The sequence below is a fragment of the Accipiter gentilis genome, chromosome 24 (genome assembly GCF_929443795.1).
Source record: "Accipiter gentilis chromosome 24, bAccGen1.1, whole genome shotgun sequence".
NCBI classification, from domain to species: domain Eukaryota; kingdom Metazoa; phylum Chordata; class Aves; order Accipitriformes; family Accipitridae; genus Astur; species Astur gentilis.
The window spans coordinates 13,502,546-13,524,587 of record NC_064903.1 but is presented as its reverse complement, the minus strand read 5'-3'; the positions used below and the strand labels follow the sequence as shown (position 1 = coordinate 13,524,587).

Sequence of the window (22,042 nt, the reverse complement as noted above, 5' to 3'; positions counted from 1 at the left end):
TTAGGGGCCACCCTCCACTTCGGTAAAACCCACTGGGGCGTGTGCTTGGAATCTGGGTGTTCTCTTTCCTCCTTTGCCTGTGCTGAAGTGAGCTTCTGGAGAGGTCTGACGGTGGCTGGAGGGACTGTTTGGCCCTGGCCTGCTGAACCTTGAGTGTTAGAGTCAGAGAGGCAGGAGCAGACTTCAGCTGTGAGCAAGTGCTCAGCTTAAGAGGCAAAACACCAGTCACAGCAATGTTTCAGCACGTTTATTGCTGCTCTTTGTTTCCCTGTAGTGGATCAGAACGAAGGTCCTTATTGCACATCAACAGATTTTATTTTTGGCATCCTTAAAAAATTGCACAAGACTTCTTAACCCCGTTCCCCTTTCCCCTAGCTGACTGCTGAGCACAAATGAGATTTTCACCTAAATGATGGCTACAGTTTGCCCAGGAGGCATGGTGGTGCTTTCTGGGACATGGTCATGGTGGGGCTTATGCGTCAGTATGCTCCTGCAGAAGAAGGAACCCCTTTGTATGGGTGGATTTTATGTTTGCATACAATGTGTAAGACACCCTAGACTCTGGAAAGCATGCCTGGATGATCTTTGTAGAGACACTGTTTCTACTGCATGCAACAGATAATTGTAGCTGGATCCATTTTACCCATTGAACTGTCCCTGTGGGGTTTGATCTGTGGGACTTCTCAGCTGCTGCCGAGTTTCTCTGGCCAGGCAATAACAATCCAAGCTGGACAGTGAGAATTTAAAATACAGTGAGTTTTTACAACTACAGTTGCACAGGGTGAATCGGAACTCCCAAGGTCAGAACGCAGGGTGAGACCTGCCTGGGCGTGGCGTGGAGAATGCCACCTTTGTCAAATCCATGCTTGCCTTTTTCTGCTCTTCTCCATTTGTGAGGGGAAACCCTTGGATATAGGAGCTCTGGCATGGTCTGTGCAAAACCTCCTAAGCCCTGGGCATCCTTGAAGCCTTGCAGACACCAGCCAGGCTTTCAAGGTGCTTGTGGCACAATGTGCACTCCCATGATAGCAGGGGACATCTGCCTGGAAAGGCCTTGCTCTACCACTTCCCTTGGGACTGATGCAGAGAAGATTGGCCGGGTACTACAGCAGGACTGTGCCTTCCCTTGCCTGGTGAGGTGGGGAGCCGTCCTCCGAGCTAATGGGGTGCCCTGGGCTCTGCTGTAGCCACTTAGTGCTGCATTGCAGTGCCGAGGGAGGTGGCCATCCCCTGGGCAGCCCCTGACCTGCATTCCCCTGGGAGAGGGGATCCGGAGACTCTGTGTGTGTCATGTATGTCAACCAATTGAGACCATGTCTGTGGAGCAGCAGAGGAGGGGAGTTGTGCTGGGTTGTGTGTGGAAGCTAAAGAGAAGGTTTCTCCCCATGGCTGCAGGATGGTTGATGGGAAGCGGCTGGGGTCAGATGCCTTCTCAGTAGACCCAGGAGACAGGCACCCACTGCGGAGAGCTGCAGGCCTGCTCAAAGGCTTCCTGCAGCAGCTGGAGGCTTTCTTCCACCCCATTGTTGACCAGTGAGAGGTCAAAGTAGTGTGCATACCGGCTCCGGATGCTCTCTGAATCCTTCCGGAGCTGCTGCAAAGCCTCTGACTGCAAGAAATGGGAGAGAGTGCTCTGGAGGCTGGGGAGGAGGGTAATTTCACAGCCCACCCCAACAGGCAAATTCCCTCCCACCACCAAAACCAACTCAAGTGGTTGCTAACTATCAGAGCACAGCCCATCCCTGCAGCTTGTCTGACAAGCTAGGAGCTGTTGTGTGATCTTTGGGAGTGTGTGTCTGGGGGTTTTGCTGGACTTTTATGCAATGCTGGGAGCATCAGGTTACCTGCTAAGTGAGGCCAGACCTGCTTGGTCTTGTATTTATCTTCAAAATGCTTTGCGGCAGCTCCTTAGGAGGAGAATGTTCACTGAGCAGTGGGCTGCTCTTTACTACACTATGCAGTATAGACAGCTCAAGGCCTAAGGCTGGTTTCAAGGTAGGATCCCTGCAGGATAGTCTCTCCCTCTTGGCAGTGCTGTACCAGCCTCTCTACTGGTTTGGGCTGGGATAGAGTTAAATTTCTTCATAGTAAAAGTAAGCTGCTTGCTCCCTCCTGCCAATTTTGCTGTCCTGTGCAGCTCCCCAGCTAGCAGGGGCATCCTGGGAGTGTGTCCCTGTGGGCAGCTGGGCCCTCAACAGCAAAGTCCAGACCGATTTTCACATAGCTCCCTAATGGAGCCTGAAACACAGGTGGCTCCATGCTTCAGGGCTGGGGGTGGGATGGGGCATGAGCTTGGGGTGCTGTTCTTACTGCAGCTCTGCTGTGTATTGCCCGGCAGCTCTTGGGCGTGGAGAAGGGAGACCAATAAGCAGTTTGCCTGGGTCATGTGAGCTCTGCTGGGTCACATTTTGGCTTTGCTGCATGCCTTCTAGTAAGCAGTTCCCTGAGCTGCAGCAGCTAGCTATATATAGTGCTTGCACCAGCAAAGCTGGCCCTGCCCACTGCGGCAGGACTTAATTCCTCTGTCTGGAGGCAGTGGTGGGTGATGGGGTATGGAGGTGGGGGCAGCAGGCTGCCTAACTGCCCTTTCTGTCCTGACACTGGCCCCCTTCCCCCCCTCCCCAGCCTGCTACATCTGGGTTTACAATCCTCTGTAGGTTAATGTGGCTCTAAATGCCTGTGCAGTGTTTGCTCTGAAGGCTGCATAAATATCTATCTTAAGCTTTGTGAACCCCAAATTAATAGGTTGGAAGAGGTGGCTGGCCATGAGTCCAGAAGCACAGCTCTATGGGTTTCCCTGCTTCCCCATTGCTTCCCGTCTCCCTGTGGAGGTTAGCCCTCAGGGATTGCAGGCTGCAGCAGGGCAGGGTAGGCAGCACTGCTCCCTGTGTTGGGGGGCTTCCCGGGAAATAGCAGTGTGGCTCCCAGCCTTGCAGTGCTTGGTGCTGTGTGAGTTAACTGTCATCAGTGCTGCTGTCATCCTAATTTTGGAGGGATGAGCATCTTGAGGCAAAGAATGAAAGGAGCTGCTGTTGGTGTGTCCCGTTTGCATTGCTGATGGCAGGATAAATGTTCCTGCTCTGCAGCGCTGCTGCAGCTGGAAATGGCCCTGAGTGCTGGGCTGTGCTCCCTACTACATGTTAGCAGCTGATTATGCTGCAGGGATGATCATTGCTGGGCAGTGTCAATCTAGGAGAGAGTTTACAGCTGCAGGAATCGCTAATTCCTGTTTCTCAGGTCTGGGCTGAGGAAGTTGCTGTGCTCTCCTGGACCACAAAAATCAATGCAGACAGGAAGAAGCTGATGTGAAGCAGGGAGAGAGTCCTGGTCTGCTGCATCAGGCTCCCTGCCCCCCCTGCCATGGGCAGGCAAGCCTGGCCAGAGGGAGACAGCCTCGGTGCCCTGCCACCCACCTGCTCTGCCTTGTCTGTTGGGGCAATGAAGACTATGAATGGTGAGAGCTCAGCCGTGCGGATGATCTTCAGGGTCTGTGGAGAGAGGGGTGTAGTTAGACTGTGGCCATTCCTCAGAGTGGGAGCAAGTGCAGATGGCTGGCTGCTGTCCCCCACTACCCCATGCTGCCCCCCCAGCCAGGATGCGATGGTGCACTTGATGCAGTGATGGGCTAAAGGGGCCACCCCTAGTCTGGGTCCGTGGGCTCTCTGGGTGGACTCCTGAGCCTGGGTGTAGTTGGGTAATGTGGGGACAGTTCGGCAAAGCTGGAGCAGGAGTTCTAGCATGGCTTCCCCTGCATCTCATGGAGCAGAACACTAGGGCATCACTAACCCTGCTCTGGGCTGGCTACTGGACACAACTGTCTCTTTGCAAAGCAGCACTCAGATGCTTGGTGTTGGAGAGGGGGAAAGGGTCCCTGTGTGGAGCCTGTGCTGGCCCTGCACCCCCATGGCAGCCTGGCCCTGGTCTTGCTGTGACGTGGAATACCCTCACTGTTCTTGTGTCTTGGGAATGGAAATGGCACTCCAGCACTCCCTGGGTTTTTCCTTTGGGAAGGGCAGGTGGGCAGTGCAACAGGGAAGGTAAGGACAGTTACAGCCAGCACACAGGTAGCTCAATCTGTGGCAGCCCCCATCCTGCCCACCCCTTCCCCTGCTTACTACCTGGGGTTCAATGTCCAAAATAGCGACTTTGTCCTGCTGGTGAATCTTGTGCACTGTTTCAAACTTGGTGCCAAACATGTTTCCCTGGTAGCTTCCGAACTCCAGGAACTCATTGGCCGAGATGTCCCGGGTCATCTCCTCAGTAGACACAAAGTAGTAGTCCTTCCCATCCACCTCATTCTTCTTCTGGGGGCGTGTGGTGTCTGGGGAGGGAGGGAGATGGTGAGTGCTGGCCCCCAAAAGGACTGGGGAACAGCGGAGCAGACAGCCTCTGTTCTGGGTGACCTGGATGTCTTGCCTCCCCTTTCTGAGCATGGGGCTAGGGCATGCAGGACCTGTGTACCTCAAAACTAGGCTGTACTAGTCCCCTTTCAACTCCTTCCTGCTTGGGGCAAGTAGTGAACCTGGCCAGCCTGAGGAGAGCCACTGGGATATGTAGAGTGAGGTGTCTGCAGTGTGTGCGGTAGCAGCCCTGCAGCCATCTGTGGGTAGGTTCAGCCCATGGGACAGCAGGCAGGGAGGTCCTACAGTGCCCTCTGTGGTGGCCTCTGGCATCAGGGGCTTGGTGGTGCTGGAGGAACATCTCCCCATCTCCCATCTCCTGTCAGAAGGTCCCAGCTCAAGGAGGTGAGAGGAAACATGTCCTGTGCTGTGCCCTTCACCCTGGCTGGGTACTTACATGGGGGTGGGTACATGAACTTCTCTGGGTTGTTGCTGAGCAGAGCGTTCTTGATGTGGCTACGGCCCACACCACTGGCCCCTGCAGAGAAGGAGGGATGGATGCTGGAGCTGGGCTCAGAGAAGCCTTGCAGGAGATGCTGGGGCCCCTCTGCAGCTCTGCATTTGAGGAAAGGTGCAGAGCTCCTGGGGCCTTGCCCAGGATCTGCTTTCTGAGCTGGTCCGTGGTGTCTTCCAGCCCTCGCAGAGGCTCTCCCTGCCCTGGGTGTACTCACCTCCAGCCCCAGCTGGAGACAGGACCTGTGCCTGCTGAGCAGCCACCACAGCTGGGCCACATGGGCTGCCCTATGCCCATGGCGTCCACTGACAAGTGCTCAGCTGCCACAGCTTGGGAGTGCTTGCTTTGGTGCAGCTGTGCAGACCACAGCTGCTTTTAATAAAAATTATCCATAAAAATACTTAGGAGCTGGAAACTCCTGAATTAACTCTACCTCAGCATCATAGTGCAGGTGGCCAGACTATGCACAATGCTGCATGGAGGAGGTCAGCCTGCCTGCTGACTGCTGCAGGCGGAAGAAATACTCCCCAGAGCTTACTAGGTTTTGAAGGGCAGTGCTGCTCTAGCCCCTGTCCAGTCCTGGTTCCCCCCCGGGACCCACCACACACAGCCCCTGTGCTGTGGAGGATGCCTGGGGCAGGACCTACCGATAAGCACCAGAGTCTTCCTCTTGAAGGCAGGCAGCCTCACCACCTCCTCATATGAAACCACATCCAGCTGGTCAAAAACTGGGGTGGAGAAGAAACAAGACAGCAAGTGGTCAGAGCTGGCTCAGCCAGAGCAGCAGGACTGCATGCATATTGGACCACAGGCAGGTCCTTGGGCATAACGGAGGGAGTGATCAGGACTGGGCTGGGAGCTTGTCCGTTTGGCTGCTTGGGGAAAAGGGCAGCAGCCTCAGCAGCAAGTGAGGTGCAGAGGGGGTGCTGGAGTCCTGGACCAGCAGCTGCCGAAGGAGAAGACAGGGCTGCTCTTGCTTAGTAATTCGGCTCAGGACAGTAGGACATGGGGCAGGATGCTGCAGGGAGCTTGTTGCTGGCAGAGCTTTAATCTTCCTGATTTATGGCCATGTTTGTTGCTGGTTGGAGCTGCAGGCTGGGCTAGGAGCCAGGATGTCCTCAGGCACCTATGTTTGCTGGCCCAGGGCATGCTTAGCATGAGGTGTTTGCATGGGCAACTGAGGGGCAGGCTCCCTGCCCCACCAGGGACATGGCTTGGCAGCTGTGGGGAGCAGTTCAGGCTGCTCCCTCATTGCTGAGCAGCAGCAAGGCCACCACCTGCCCTGCATGCAGCAGCTTGCAAGGTTTGAGGCCTGGGAGCCTGACGTCCCAAGGAGCTTGGGGCCAGGAGGTGCCAGGGCTTGTCACTGCAGGAGAGTATAGGAGCTCAGTGCCTGGCTCCTGCATGAGCTGGCCCCAGCCTTGTGCACTACACAGCTGCATGGGTACACAGCTGTGGCCACCTGAGGGGTATGAGGACTTTGGAGAAGGGACTCAAAAAAGCTGACAGCTGTGGGGTATCTTCCAGAGGACCCACTGCCAACACAGGTGGGCCGTTTTGTCTGATTCCCATGGAGGACAGACCTGCCTCTGCCCAGAGGCAGGAGTGATGGCAAGGGCTGGGGATGGAGCCCATTGCCCTGCTCACACTTACTTGAGCTGTGCTTGGCCAGGTATTTATCTTTGCACTTCTTCTTCTTCCCAAATGGGCTACAGCTTGGGGATTCACTCTGAGTGGATTGGGTGATGCTCGCCACACGCCTGCCGAGAGAGGAGGACACCACCATGGTCCAGCTGTTACCCCAAGACCTGGGGGAGCAGTGGGATTGTCCCTCAGACATGCAAGGGCAAGAGGGGCAGGGTGGCTGCTGGGACAGGTAAAGGCTCACTCTGTGGTAGATGAAGGGGACGTTTGCCTCCTTTTCCTAACAGTAACGCTGGCGTTACCCAACAAAGTCACACTCCTGGTAGCACATGGTCACTGTTCCCACCTCCACTCCCAGATCCAGACCTTCTGGCCAAATCCAGGGACCTACCACTCCTGCAGCTCTGGAGAAGGGATGAGTCCTGCCGACTCGGTGCAGGACCCCTCCACCCGGCCCTGCCACCAGTTGCTGTCATCCTTGTTTATGATTTGAATCACATCGCCGGTCTGAAACTTCAGCCCTGCTTCCTTGCAGGGGATTAGGTTGTCTTTTTTGGGGTCGTAGTCAAACTGTGCCCTCATGAACATCTGCAAACAAGAGAGCAGGCTGGAGTCAGCATGGTCATGCAGGGTGGCTAAACTTGGTTGTGTCTAGCTGCTGACCCCACATTGCATCCCCTGGCAGTGATTGCAGAGCTGGCTCCAGGCACAAGGTCCCTGCTCCAGGAGGGACCCCAGTCCCTGCCGCTTTCCAGGCCTCACAAGGCTAGGTGGGGAAAAAGGAGATGTACAGAGCCTTGGGGGAAGCTCTTGGGCATGGAGCTGCAGTGAGACGTGCTGGTGAGGGAGGGAGGGAGGAGGACAACATCTTGGCCCTATTGGGAGCCAGTGAAATGGCTGCTGCCTCGAGGCAGGCCTGCATGCCCCGCAGCTGGTGCTCGAACCCTGACATGTAGCCCCCCCTGTAGTCCCACATGTGCTGCACAGTGCTGGTGAGCTGAGCCAGCCAGAGATGAGTCCCACTACCTGGACCAACAGGGTGCACAGCAATTGGGGCCTGCAATGGGATGAGCAGAGAGGAGCCATCACAACAGTGCATCCTGCAATCCCATGTCCTAGGGACCCCAGGAAAGGCCACGTCTCAGCTGTACCTTGGCCTCTCCCCAGCAGCAGACACTCCCCTGAGTGGCACGGGGCCTTTGGGGAGCCAAGGCTGCAGTGTCATGTCCATCCCTGCCTGTGTCTGGCCTCTTCAGCATCAACTACTCTTGCAATGTTATGTTCATCACAGCTGCAACTGGAAAGGAGCTGCTGCTGCTTCCCAGGCCACTGTGCCACCCTCCTGGGGCTGGGGAAGTGCTGGGAACCAGGAAAGCATGACAGAGCAGCCTTTCCCTGTCCCTTCTGCTCACTCAGCTTTTTGGAGGGAGTCTACAGCACCTGCTCCCACTGGGGCAGCCCACCCTGCTGCCTCCCCCTGTCCTCAAGGCCTGAAGCCAGCAGGCAGCTGGGCACCTCTGGACTCTTGCTGCCCCCCAAACATCTTTGCAAGGTCAGGAAAGAAACAGCATGTGGCTTTTGCACACAGACTTTGTTTTCCAGGAAGCCTGTTCAGGAAGAACAGACCATCAGAGAGCAACAGGATGGATGAGTCACCTATCCCCAGAAGGAGGGCAGACCATGCATGTGTACCCAGCACTTTCTGCACTACTGCTTGCTCTCAGTGCCTGGATGAACAGTTTCTCATCTAAAATGCTGATGCAGCTGCAATTTTTCTCTGGCCAGTGCTACTGGCAAGATCAGGACCAGGTCAGGACTAGGGTGGGGGAAAAGCCAAGGCAGGATATGGAGGATGGGGAGTGAAAGGCAGGGTTTAGGGAACAAAGTAAGGCTGTGGCTAAGCACAAACCTCACATTGCGTTTGCTGCCCTCGTGGGGTTTTCTGTCCTGTGGGCCTGAGGCTGCTGGGAGCCCCCAGTCATGGTGCAAAGTCCTGCAGGCTCTCCCACACGTCATGCGTGGTTCCTGTTGTTTGAGACTTCTGTGATCACTCAGGAGGTTGCTGGGCCCTGAGCCAGCAGTGTGCCTGAAGGGCTGCCCAGCAGTCATGCCATCAGCAGGAGATCCTTCTACAGGGGAAGCAGCACCATCAGAATCAGCCTCATTCTTGTTCTAATGCAGGCTTTCCCCAGGTACAACCCTATCAAGTTATTTATCCCAGAAACGCAGCATGTAGCGAGTGGACAAAAGGATTCATGTGGGCTGATGCCTATGTCCTGTCCTCAGATGTGATAGGCAGGGCCTGGAAAAATCATGCTCCCTGGGTAGGGTAGACCATGTTGTCATTGTTCCACATCAAAACAATTTCCCACAGCATGTCCTCCTTCAGCAGTGCTGCTGGAGGCACAGGGCCAGCAGGTCTGTGAACAAACGTGGTTCTCTTTCACTGCCAGAAAAACAGAGCATATGGATCAAACTGTGACGTGAGATCTCTCACAATGGAAGACAAGAAGAGTGGAATCTCCTTTCAGTATGAGGACTGATGCTTGCTTTGAAAGCACTCTCTGGCACCAGGAAGCTGGTCATCAACACAAACACACAAGGGTCATACAGCAAGCACTGCCCAGGCGCCTGCCTGGAGCCCTCTGCTCCTGCTTCTCGGCCCTGATACCCCCAACCAGACATAGCTATGTCACTTTTGGAAAGACCTTCCCTTACACCAATTATGAATTAGCATTAGACAGCTCCAGGCACCACCCACGGACTGCAAAGGGCCAGCTCCAAATGCAAGCTATTTATTTGCTTGCCTGCTGCCAGCCACCTCTCTGGGGCTAGAAGCCCAGGTACTGAGAAGGCTCCAGCATTGGAAGCCCTGGTCTTTAAAGTCAAAAGGCTGCAGTTTGTGCCTGGGAACAGGTTGGAGGTGACCTCAAGAGCCCTGAGTGCTCAGTGCTTCTCCTCATTAAGATCCTCCCAAGCAGACCTGCCCCAAGGGACACTCAGTTGGCCTCAAAATGGCTGGCTGCTAGGCTGTGGGGCAAGCCAGGGCAGGGGGTCATAATGATGCCAGGATTTGCACCATCCTGCCTGCCAGGCTCTGAAATGACAGTGATCATGCGGATCCAGGAGTTTAAACAAAATCAAAAGTCCACTCTCGGCAGTGGACTGCAACAAACAGAAACACGGGCAGCCCATGAGTTGTGTTTCTGTGGAACAGACAGCACCACAGCGCTGGAGACAGGAAGAGGAAGGACAACTGTTGCTGGAAAGGAGTTTGACCCTGTATACTTCCCTGAGCCCACAGCCAGCCTTGGGCAAGCCAGCAACTATGTTCTTTTTCTGAGGTAACTTCACCCCCCGCCCCAGCGCTGAGCTGGCCTGGCCAATTGGAGCTGGCTGGGTCAGGCCAGGGAGAGCAGATGGACAGCAGAGAAGGGCAGACATCGGCCACTGTTTGATAAACAAATGTGCAAGGCTGGTTGAGCTGGGGACATGGGGACAGCATGGGCTGAGCAAGAATCAGAGACAGTCTTCACTTGCCACCATGTTCAGAGACTTCAGCTTCTCTGGGTAAGGAAGGAGGGTGACATGGGCTCCCCCAGCCCCGCACCATCCACCCCCACCCTCTGTCTCTGAGCTACCCTCCCACTCCTGCCTATCCACAGCACTGGGTTGGTTCCTGCACCCAGAGATAGGACAGCATCCCAGCCACCATGCACTAAGTCTTGGCAGAGGAGCCAGCCCTCCCCACTATCCTGAGTATTTTGGCCACAGCAGGACTTCAGAGGCTAAGCCAGGCAGGTGTCACCCCCTGCCACAGTACATCACCCCCACCTTGGCAGTGGCAGCAGGTGCAAGGAGCTGCCTTCCTCTCCCACACCACTTCCTTCCTCCCACTTGCTGCTCACAAGCATGCTTGCAGCATCCAGACCTACGTCACCCTCCTTGTGGCTGATGCACTGGGCATCAATGACGGCGGGGAGCAGTGAGAGCTTGGTGCTGCATCTGGAGGTGCTGCTGTGGCCCTCTATTGGGGATGTGGTTCTAATGGCCGTGGCTCTGAAGGTGGCAGGAAACTCTCACGCTTCCTGGTGTGCACATGCCGCTGCTGTCCCATCACCAAACACTGCACACGTACCACTGTGGCTCAGGCATCCCAGGCGCACGTTCCTACATACACATTGGGTAAATACATCCACACGGGGCCAAAATCTGCTCGTTTGAAGTGATGTAAGCACAGGACAGGTCCCTTCATCCTCCAGCAGCTCAGGCGAGGTTACTGGGCAGCCATCCCCTTGTCCTTCCCCTGGCTCAGCACAGCTCTCTCCCCAGCGCTGGTCCCTCATGGTTTGCTCTGGCCCCACAACCATGTCCCAGCACAGCCCACAGGTCTGGAGGCTGCACTTACCTGGAGAGCAGGGAGGCGGCTTTGTTGGTTGGGAATGACTTTTATTGAGACTATCCCCTTGGTTTCTTTCTAGTGAACAAAGGAAGGGGAGAAAGAAGAGTTGGAGGAGGTGATGCCTGGAGGCAGCCTGACAGCAGCAACCTGTGTAGGGAGCTGCTGAGTGCCAGGACCTGCAAAAGCAAGCATCCTGGATGCTCCCAACCATGCTGTGATGCTTGGGGACACCACAGCCTGGCCAGAAATAGCTCTGCTGGGGCTGAGCTAAGAGCTGTGGCAGCATAGCTTTGTCATGCTTGTCCCATCCCCATGGGGGTACACCAACACCCCCACAAGGGACTGGCTGTGGGCACTGCTAAACATCACTGGGACAAACATGGAGATCTGTATCGTCTCCGGCCTGGCTGCCCCAGTGAGGAGCCTGGGAAGAGAGGCTGGTTCTGCCAGGTCCTCTACATCTGTCTTCTCCACGCTGGCTTCTCGCTCCTGCCCTCCTGGTGACATTAGAGGCACAGCACACCCTTGCCTGCCACAGGCCAGATGCACTGTTGCCCCACATGCTTCACAAGACCTACACGGTCCTGTGGGGACAACCATATTTGGAGGCTTCGAGGGGCCTCCTGGGCCAACTGCCCTTCTCAGGAAACAGATAAAGACAAGCTCCTCCTTGGTCCTGCTGTCTGGAGCAGGGACGTCCTGCCACCAAGTAGGAGAGGACCATGGCACTGCAGCAGGGCCAGGCCTCCTGTTGAGGCTGCTGGTGGGTGTCTTTAGCACCACCACCACCTCCCTCCAGCCAGGTCCCACATGCTAGGCATGGACCAGAATGGCCTTAGTGTGACAACCCAAGGGAGGTCTGAGACTCTGTCTAAAGCTCTCTCTAGCAAGGGCCTGGCAGGATCACCATGACCTCAGCAGCAGGAAAATGGCACCAAGATGACCTGCAGGAGCAGCTCAGGTCTGCAAGAGCAGCTGGCCCCTGGGCTGGAGTTGCACACCAGCCTTGGCAAGCAGACGTGGTTTCCAAGCCCCACACCCATCAACCACATGTCAGGGACTCAGCCAACAGCCTTCACTGCTGCTCTCAGGAGGACAGAAACAAGCAGCAAGCACAGACTACCAAGGCTGCGTACATAGACCTGGCATTTGGCCATATTACGGCACAGCGGCCCTTGCTCCTGCCACATTACACTGCTGCAGGCAGCTGTGTGTTGGGTCTGGTATCTAGGAGGGGGGGGTGAATGTTCAGCCAGCATGCACATCTGCAGGCCAAATGGGTCCTTCCTGGGGAACAGCCCTGCCAAACACAAATACCTACCAGCATCTTCTGCAGCTGGTCAACTGAGTGGTTGCTCACACTCTGCCCATTGATTTCTATGATTTCATCACCCACATGAAGGGAGCCTGCCAGCAATGAGAGAAACATGAAAATGCAGGACTGAACAAAAGCTTCTCACCAAATCCAAACTACACAGCTCCACCAGCCTCCCGACCCCCTGGGCAAGCTGTGGCCAGGACACTGTGGTGTTTGCCTGGGCAATGCTTGCAGAGCCACACATCACCTAAGCACATGGGACCAAAGCACAAGAGGAATGAATTCTTCCCACTCCACCCAATACACACACTTCATCCGGTCTGAAGATCATCAGGTTGCTTTCCACCATGTGTCCTTCAGCACTTTAGACTAGTCAAAGCACCTGTTTCAGGTACAACCCCAAGTACCTCACCTGAAGCCAAATGACAGCCTCCTTACAGGGCCCTTAACACAAGCATTCTTGACTTTGTGTGTTTTCAGTTTATATACCCAGCCAGATTACAGCCTCAGATATACTGTTATAAATCAGGCTCCAGTAGCATTATTGGAATGGCTCCTGGGTTATTTTGCCAGGGGTAAGCTCAGACTTCCCACTTAGATCCAAGGCTGGAAAAGGGGCCTCTTCTAAGAACAGAACATCTCATTTTCATGCCCTCTTGGCAGGACCCAAAACCAGAAAATTGCACCTATTCATGTCTTTTGGCATCTTCTTTTGGTCTGCAGAGCCAATCCACAGCAAGCCTGTCCCACCTGTGCACTTTAGGAATTGGAAGAGCTTTCCCTGCAGTCTCTGGGGTATGATCCATCTCTTGTTACAGTGACCCTATCACAAGACAGAGACAGACAGTCTCCAGTTCCTTTTTGGAAGAGCCCTTCCCCCAACCCTTCATTTCTACCTAAAGCCTCCAGTATTAGTAACATGACAACCATGCAGCAAGATCAGTGAGTCCTGAGTTTCTGACATATTCCTAGTGGAGGAACAGACACAGATGTCCACATCACAGGGGAAAGCCAGCAGTGCTGGGGGGCTGCCTCATCTCTGCATAGAAAGAAATGAGCTGCAGACATGCACCCCATACACTGCTTCTATGAGGCCTTGTTACCTTGTCTGTGAATCATGCCCCCGTGGAAGATCCTGGCCACCATGCAGCTCTGCTTGTCGTTGAGCTTCAGTGTGATTCCCTGGAAGACAGGAAAATCCATGACTGCTTGCTGGAGGAGAGAGCTCCTGCGCTCTGAGCAAAGTCCTCTCCAGGCCCATGTCCACGGTGGGCTGTGCAGTGGCTGGGGGGAAGCCCCCTGCTTGGCCAGCACAGCCTGCTGCAGCTCCTCTTGGCACAAGCGTCACCATTCTTTGATGGGGCTCGCTCCAGGTCCCCAGACAGGAGGCAGGATCCAGCATCTTCTTCCTGTGGCCAAGGTCTCCAGCCATCTCCTGCTCCCCCTAAGGCCAGCCCCCCTGGCATAGATCTACCTGCCCCTCCACCCCCTTGGGTGCCACCAGGCTTTGGGATCTTGCCAGCTCTCACCATGGGCTCCTCCGTGGCCTTCTCGAACTGGATGAGGCGTATCTTCCGCACCTCGCGGCCGTTGCTGTGGGAGTGGCTGCCCAGAGTCGCTGAGCCATTGGTATAAATGTCCTCAGTCATGGTGTTCAGGGACTGAGTGATGGCCTGTCGGGGCAAAACAAAGACCAGGGTTTAGGGGCTCTACCCGAATGGGGCCTGGGAGTGCTGGCTCCCCGCTCTGGGGCTGAGCTACTCCACTGTGTTAGGGTGCCTGGGGTGCAGGTGGGGCACAGAGGGAGGAGAGACCCATGGGGTGGAAGAGAGGACAGTAGGAGCAAGAAAAGAAAAAGAGCAAAAGAGCTTCACCCTTGAAGATTTGGATATGGGCTTAATCTGCAGTTTTCCAGCCTAGGAAACACAGGAGGTAAGACAACTTTGGAAAAGCTACAGGTAGCAGAAGCCAAAAGAGTCCACAGCTGATCATCTTCTGTAGCAACAAGTCCCAAACACTACTTCTGTGTTGCAGCAGCGCTTGACCCACAGCTGGCTTGTTGCAGAGCATAAAGCCAAGGACAGCTTCACCAAGTGAACGGAGCAGTTTGGGACTCACTCCTGAGAACTGGGGCCAGGCTCTGCTCTTGCTCAGTGTGCAAGTTCAGCCTTTCTTCATCTGCATCACTGGGCAACCGACACAGTGCAGACCCATGTCCACATCCAGGCACTGAAGGCAACGTGCTCCCAAACCAGCCAGAAACTCCCCATTCCCCTCCCCAGATCCCAGCTCCAGGCCAGTTCATGCTGGCCAGTACTGGGAGGCCAAGCAGGGGCTTTCAGCTACGGGGAAACCTCTGTTCTTCATCTCCAGCAGGTGCTGGCACTAGGGCAGGTGGAGGGTGCATGGGGTCCCAGGCAGAGACCTCTAAACCCACCCTGTCATACAGCAGAGACACTGCAAAGTGAGCTGCCACCTCCCAGTCTGAGAAAGCCTGGCGCAGTCCCGTTCAACCCCTCGGGCACGCTGGACAACGTCTCTGCACAGCCTGCAGATGTGCCAGTTTGGTGCCAAGTCCAGTGGACTTCCCTTGAGCCTCTCCCAAATTGGTGCTGGCCTACCAAAACCCAGGCCAGCTTTGATCTGCAGCCCCTGCCTACCTTGTCAGCATGCTCAAATCCCCGCACCAGCCTGTGAGGCACGGCATACCCTCCTGGCTGCCTCGCTCTACACCAGGCTCCCAGCTTTGCTGCCCAGTTTGCTGCCCAGTTTGCAGCTTGCACCCTAACTCCCAGCAACACCTGAGTTGGGAGCCACAGCCAGCAAACCTGTGGGGACACCCAGCATGGTCCTCACTGGCTTTAGTCCTGCATCAGCAACACGGCACACCATGCCCAGCCAGACAGAGCCAAAACCTCTCCCCACTGCATGCCGACTTGCCAACACCTGACTGACTGCCGGGCTCCAGGGTTCTGTGCCAGTGGCTGGGGAAGCGGCAGCCTGACCTGCCACCCCAGCTTGCTCTCACCCACCACAGGCACCTGACCCCAAGCCACCAAGCGGCAAGATCCAGCCAGGCCATGGGGAGGTTTGTGCAGGTGCAACTGGGGTGAAGAGCATTTGCTGGTGGGGTGCAGCACAGCACTAAAGCACAATAACATTACCTTTGGTAGGGATGTGCTGGAGTGCTGCCGGGCTGAGACAGCGGTCCAGCCCTGCACAATGGCCCAAAGCAGGGAGGGAGCTGAAGGCTGGGGCAACAGAGCCAGGACTAGCCAGGCCAGTGGGAGAGGCGCTGGCAGAGAGGGACAGATCAGGATCGAGGGATGGGCACTGTTGCAGCCTCAATGAAAGGGTGCTGGCGGGGCCCAGCTGCGGCAGGAAGGGTGCAGGGAGGTGTGTGCCCATGCTGCAGCAACAGGGAAGATGTGCGATTTATTTTTAAGCCAACTACTTTGAAGAGAGCCAACCAACCTCCTCCTCAGAGGAAAAAGGCAACTGTGTGGGTTCTGGCTGCCAACGGCTTAAACGTGAAGCAGGAAGCTGAATCCCAGCCCAGAGCAGCACCCAGGACTCACGGGTGGAAGGAAGAGCAACTCACAGCCCCCCAGCCTGACTTGCCAGCCCCAGCAGGGCACGCTGCTACCATGCCATTCACAAGGCAGAGGGACGGATCCAGCAGTGCGGGTGCCTAGAGCTGGCTCTCTGTGCTCTGCCGGCTGTCCCGGCTCTGCCGAGTGGGTGGGAGGTGGAAGAGGATGAGGAACTTCTCCAGCCCTGTCCAAGGCCAAAGTGCCCATGTGGTGGTTGAGTCAGCACAGATCACACTTATCTTGATCACGCCTTGGGAAAGTGTTACACCATGCAATCTCCAGCTTCAAACCTCTAGGCTCAGCAGAGTCCAGTGACCCAGGACACAGCACAGTCTGCTCCAGGTGCTGGAAGTTCCCATCCCCACTGTCCCCACCAACCCCACTAGCTGAGCCTCCCAGCCCTGACCTTTGCTTTTTGCTGAGAGCTGGAGAAAACACCCAGCCCTCGACGCTGACACAGCACCAGTGTCATCCTAGTGACTCCCAGAGAGCAAGCCTTGTCACCAGAGACTCTCTGCTGTGCCTGGAGATGGCCACCAGCACTTGATGGCAGCTCTGAACCCAGCAGGGTCCTCTGGCAACTCCCTCTGCCCCAAACAGAGCCACGCTGGGATGGTATGGGCTTTTGCTGACTGCACTGGGCAGCCAGTGGATGGGGATGGGAAAGCACCCAGATCATGAGGAGGACCAGGACCTACAGGGTGGCAGATTCCAGCCCCAGTGTTGGGCATCCAGAAGCCAGAGACAGGAGATGGGCATGGCTCTCATGCTCCATGCATGTGAGCCGGCCGACAGGACTGCCTACCCTGCACTCTCCTGGCAGCCGCCATGCTCTTGGCCGGCTTGGCCTGGTGTAGCTTGTGACCTCAAGAGCCTTTTGAGGCGTGCTGGCAGCAGGCCAGACACTGCTACTACTGCTACTTATGTGCTGCTCCACAGGAAACATCTGCAAGTGCTGCTAACAGCCGGCTCTGTGGCCACCAGCCACTGCCAGTTCTGCACAGCCCTGGGCTTGGTCACCACTGGAGCCAGCCTTGGGGCAGACATGGAACGAGGAGTTTGGGGGGCTGAGCTGTGCAATAGGGCTGCTGGGTTCTGGGCAGGGCCGAACCCTATGGGTACCTTGCAGCGGGCTGGTGAAGGTACAAACCCTCACACACAAATCCTGCTCCAGGTGGCAATGTGCAGAGACACCAGTTCCATGGGTCAAAGAGGTGCACCCCAGCCCCCTGCTTGCATTTTGCTCAAGACCCCAGACTGCTGCCTGCCTTGTATCCTGGACCAGAGGGAAGGACACCAGCTCCCCAGGCAGTGTTTGCCACCAGGGAACTTGGTGCGTGTGAATTAATCTCCAGTGAGGACCCCAGGGCTTGGCATCCTGTCCCCTGGCAGGTCAGCATTATTTGCCAGGGTTGCTCCTGCTGCCTGTGCTGGCTCAGCTGGGCTGCACGTCACTGGGCAAATCAAACATTAACTGGGCAGCTTGTTTGCAGGAGGCTGAAGCAGCACTTGGGGAAAGCAGCACCGTAGTGCAAAGGGCACGTTCAGTGGTTTGGCTCCTGGGCTCTCCTTGTTGCTCTAACCAGGAGACTTCAGTATCAGGTAGCCTTGGAAGGGCAGGGCTCCCTGGTGAGCACATGGAGAAAGGTCAGATGATGCTGGCTTTGCAAAGCAGGCCTCCAAGGTACAGCAGCTTGGAGGCAGGAGGGAACCCTGGAGCTGGGATCCCCCAGGATTGCCCTCTCAGCTGGCAGGGAGACATGCTCCGCTGCCCACAGTGAGCAACAAAATCCCAGCTCCCTCCAGGAATCATCACCCTTCACATTATAATCACTGTAGGTGTGTGCAGGGAGGCTGGGGCACTGCTTGGTGCAGAGATGTCCTGGCCAAGCAACATCTCCTCTGGCCCTCTAGTGCTCCAACCTCACTGTCCGGCAGATGTGTCCATCATGGTCTCAGTACAGCTTATAAAGCACAGCAATGTGTAAAAAGAGCAAACTAGCAAAAAAAAAATTGAGCTTGGGAGTGCTTTTGGGCTGGTCCAGCAGGCTGGGGAGCAACAGCCATATGCACATTTAGAAATAATTCATCCCTGCTTTCTGCCAGGGGCTACTGCCTTCTCAGGTCTGCCAGCACAACTGCAGGAGCAACCTCACCCAAGACCCCTTCCAGCAACATGATCCAGTTTTTTAAAACAAACAAACATTTAAACCAAACAGGATTACATTGCTGACACTGGGAAGAGGCCCAGCAACACCAACAAGTCGCAGTGGGAAGGGGAACTGAGAAATAGAAATATAAGCAGTCGTGGAGGCCAGAAGATGCTGCTGGCTCTGCATGCCCTCGCATTGACTCCAGATCATGGAGTGCTGCAATGGAGAAGGGCCAGATTTTCAAGGGAGCACAGTCAGTTTTGCTGAGGCACCATCTTCCCACCAGGAAAGGCTGATGCAGCCTTCCAGATGTGTTTGTGAAACCGGTCACCTCCAAGGGAGAGTCAGTAAAACCACAACACTCACAGAAGAAATCTTGAGGAGCTGCCCAAATGCTCCATCCCCATCTTCCAGAACAAGCCCCTCAAAATGGCTTTTTCCCTGCAGCTGTTACAGACTGGAGTGCTGCAAAATGGATTTGAGATGAAAAAGTTGGAACCAGCCCTCCCCACTTCATTTTGGTAAAGCCCAAAAGTTTTGCTTGGCTTTCAACCACTAGTTTTGCCCGCAGTCATTTCAGGATTTGGTCCCTGGGGACTGTGGCCTCAGTCTGCTCTGGAGCTGGCACCAGCTGGATGCTGGGATCTGCTGCCCACAGGGAAGCACAGTGTCCCCTCTGCACCCTTAGGCTCAGCTCTCTCCAGAAGTACCCTCCTTTTCTCCACCGGACTCTCAAAGGTCACATTTGCTGCCTATTTTACAGCTGGGGAACTGAGTCATGGCTGATAAGAGGACATGCCCAAGGTCACCCTGCCAACCAGGTACACAGCTGGGAATAAAGCCCATACCTCTTTGGTAAATCTGTATTTGCAACTTGGGAGATAAGGAAAAGATATGCAGGCATGTGGTGGGGCTCAAGGGAAGACAGCAAGTGCCTTCCTCCATTTCAGCTTGTTTTCTAGCAATGACACAGCTTCCACTTGCCAAGGGTTTGTGTGACCTGCCACCATGGGAGGAACACAGGACAGCATTTCCAGCACGTGGGTCTGCCAGAGGAAATGGGGAAGAGAACCTCCCAGCCACCCTGTTTGACTCCAGCCAAGGAGCAGCCAGCTGGACCCAGCACCCCTCCCAAGAGCTGCTGCTGGGCAATGTCCCTACTGTCCCACAGAGGGGCCCACAGCCACCCTGGGCCAGCACTGTCTCTGCATGCACATGACACAGAGATGAGCACGTGAGCAACTGGCAAGCTCAGGACACGTATTGCCAGTTGGGTGCCAGCTCTACAGAGCTCCTCTTAAAAGGCCCCAGGCAGACCCCGGTTCGTCACCTCTCTCTTTATCCCTAGTGGAATAAATATACCGTAATGCCAGGGAGCTGTAGGCCAGCTCCTGCATTTTCCATGCCCTGCTGCCACTGGCAATTTATCCCTGCTCTGCCTGCAGTCAGGCAGGTCCTCTGCCTGGATCCTGCAGGCAGAGGGATGGGAGAGCTTCTCACAGCAGCTGCCTGATCCAAGCACTTTGCTTTAAAAGCTGTTTTCTTTTTTTTTAAAGCACTCTACCAGGGTTGAGCCATAACAACCGTACAAACTGGTGTGGGACAGATCTGACAAGCCTCTTTTGTGTGGTGGACAGGCCAAGGACAGCACTTCAGGGAAATTTCCTCCCTGCTCTCAGGGGCTCCCCACAGCTGCAAGGAAACCTGGAAACCTCAGCCCAGGCACGTTATGCCATGGCTTCGTCAGGGACTCCTGTTCAAAGTTGAAAATCTCTGCTGGGAGAAAAGCACCAGCTGCTTAGCACCAGGAACTGTTGACCTGTTCCCGGCTGCACCCAAGCTACCCCAAATGACACCAGCTGGGGAAGGAGCCCTCCCAGCAGAACCGAGACTGCTAGTGCAGCCTGCTCTCCTTCCACTGGAGGTGGGATGCATGCGCTCCCCCCAGCCCACTCCCGGCCCCGGGGTAGGTGTGGGAAGGGCTGATTGCATCCTCCTTCTCTGGGGCTGAGACCCACCACCACCACCACCCCTCCAGCCCGTGCTGTGGACCTGGAGATTGCTCAGCAGCTGAATCAGCTCATGTGACAGGCAGTTCCAGTTCAGACCAGCTACAACTTTGCAGCAAAACAAGCACAAGCTCCTCCGTGGCAGGATGCTGAAGTCTTCCTCCCCTGCACCCACCTCCTTCTTCCCGGCCCGGCCATGCTGTGCCGGCCACGCTGGATGGCCATTCCCCCAAAGCGCCTCCCGTTCCCCAGCGAGAAGCCCCGCTCCTGGGGTGCTGGGGACCGGCAGTGGCGCACACAGGGCACGTACCCGGACGCCCAGCTCCTTCCCGCCGTAAGGTCTCTGTCTTAGGGGCCCTGCTCCCCGCTGCGTGTGTGGGAGGGGCGGGACGGAGGTGGACCCCCGGGGGCTCTGTGCCGGGCCAGAGCTGGGGGCAGGGAGCTGGGCTAAGGGCCCGCGCGGAAGGGGGGGCACTCCGCGGCTCCCTGCCCGGCCTCGGCGGGGAAGGGGGCCGGGGGGGCACAGGCGCGCTCTCCTTGGGGGTGCCGGGGCCGCCGCGGGGGCGGATCGGGGCTGGAAGGCGGCGCTGCCCTCCAGCCGCCGCTCACCTCGGGCTTGGCCCGGTTCTGCAGGAGGTGCTCCAGGTAGAGGTCGGAGAGCGCCGTCCGCATGCTGCCGGCGCTGGCGCTGCGCCCCGACTTGAGGGTCATCCCGCCGCCGATCCGCCGCCAGCAGCTGCAGCCGGCTCCGCTGGCTCCAGCAGAACGCCCCGGCCCGGGCCCCGGCTCCAGCAGCGGCGCGGGCTAGCCGCACGCTCCGCCCGTGTGGCAGCGAGGGGGGGCCTGCGGGCGGCCAGGCCTCGCGGCGCCGGGCGGAGCCAGGCGGCCGGGGGCGGGCCGGGGCCGACCCCGCGCCGGCGCACGGGTGGTTGCGGCCTCGTTGGGCCGCCGCCGCTTGCTGCGGGCAGGTGCCGAGCGGCCCGCGGTGGCGGGCGGTCCCAGAAGTGGCAGGGATGGGGCACGGCGTCGCCGCACAGGCGGCACATCAGCACCGCCAGCTGCCAATCAGAGCCTCGCCTCGCTGCCCGCGTGGGGTCTTTTCCCCCGTGAAACAGTGTACCCATCATGTCTCTGCTGGGAGTGGCCCCTGGCCTGTGTCAGCCCCTGGACGTGGCCAAGCACTAGCAGAGCTGTTAGCCTGCACGCGCCAGGGAGGGTGCTGACAAGCCTGGATGCACATGGGACCCTGCTGGGGTGGACTGGCTGCACCAGCTCGCGTGGTTGCCAAAACCAGGGCAGGAGGCTGGATCTGAGAAAGGCTTTGTCCCCTCACAGCAAGGGCAGAGGCCCAGCAATGACACCGGGAGCACCTCTCCCAAGCAGCACTGGTGCTTACTTGGCTCTCATAAGCCAACAGTCATCCCTGGGCCACACTGGTGCGCAGAGCGGTGTGTGCTGTGCGCCAGAGAGCCTCCGAGGGGAGAAGAAGGAGGGCTTTCTCTGCGCTGCAGCAGAGACTGCTGTCTTCTCGTGCTGTTCTGGGTTTTCCACCTCCCGTGCATCTGTGACTTGCGTGGCTATGGGTGGGATGGCAGACCCCTGCATTCAAGAGCTGTGTGTGGTGGGAAGGGCTGTTGTCAAAATTTTGGGCTCTTGCTGTGAGTCTTACTGATTCCAGAGCACAGGTGAAGTCTACGCTTTATCTGGGCATGGGAAATTAATTCTGGTGGAATCTTCTTTAAGATAATCACTGAAAGGATTTTTCACGCCATCCCTGGGATCCTGCAGGTTTTGAGGTTTCCTTGCACCGCACTCCCACGCTGCTGCTCAAGGAGTTCCCCAGGTTGCCTCGGTCTGAAGTTACCCTAAGAAATACAAGAAAAAAGACGACCATAAATCCCTAGAGAAAGGAAACAAGAAAGCAGGGGAGTAAGAGGAGGAGAAAAAGAAAAGAAAGAAAATCCATCTTGCTCTGACAGCAGTTTTCTCCTGCCCTGTGGGAACAGAACTGCTCCTGACTGACTGGGCTATCGGGAAGCCCAGAGTGCTGTGAGATGTGGGGAAGAGGA

At 56.5% G+C, this 22,042-nt stretch overlaps 2 protein-coding genes across 4 annotated transcripts in view; one reads left to right on the top strand and one right to left on the bottom strand.

The window, feature by feature from the left end:
• Nucleotides 1-22,042, top strand: part of TRMT2B (tRNA methyltransferase 2 homolog B) — a 233,711-nt gene that overhangs the window by 12,335 nt on the left and 199,334 nt on the right. The window lies entirely within an intron of this gene.
• On the bottom strand, nt 233-20,843 carry MPP1 (MAGUK p55 scaffold protein 1). 3 transcript variants are annotated; one of them, XM_049827704.1, is made up of 12 exons: nt 20,583-20,843; nt 13,748-13,891; nt 13,322-13,400; nt 12,222-12,307; nt 10,907-10,975; nt 6,890-7,086; nt 6,508-6,614; nt 5,502-5,582; nt 4,798-4,878; nt 4,119-4,321; nt 3,414-3,488; nt 233-1,609 (listed from the first exon to the last, which is right to left on the bottom strand). In XM_049827704.1, the coding sequence occupies exons 1-12, from the start codon at nt 20,682-20,684 to the stop codon at nt 1,433-1,435; spliced, it is 1,401 nt and encodes a 466-aa protein (XP_049683661.1). In that variant the 5' UTR covers nt 20,685-20,843; the 3' UTR covers nt 233-1,432. The 3 variants fall into 3 exon arrangements, with proteins under 3 accessions (XP_049683661.1, XP_049683663.1, XP_049683662.1); XM_049827706.1 differs by lacking the exon at nt 4,798-4,878; XM_049827705.1 differs by lacking the exon at nt 10,907-10,975.

Excerpts from the sequence above, each read along its gene's own strand:
- MPP1 (XM_049827704.1), bottom strand. The coding sequence starts at position 20,684 with ATGACCCTCAAGTCGGGGCGCAGCGCCAGCGCCGGCAGCATGCGGACG. Across the intron at positions 12,308-13,321 it reads GGGCATGATTCACAGACAAG|GCTCCCTTCATGTGGGTGAT; the intron begins GTAACAAGGCCT and ends CATTGCTGGCAG. Across the intron at positions 1,610-3,413 it reads CAACAGACAAGGCAGAGCAG|TCAGAGGCTTTGCAGCAGCT; the intron begins GTGGGTGGCAGG and ends CATTTCTTGCAG.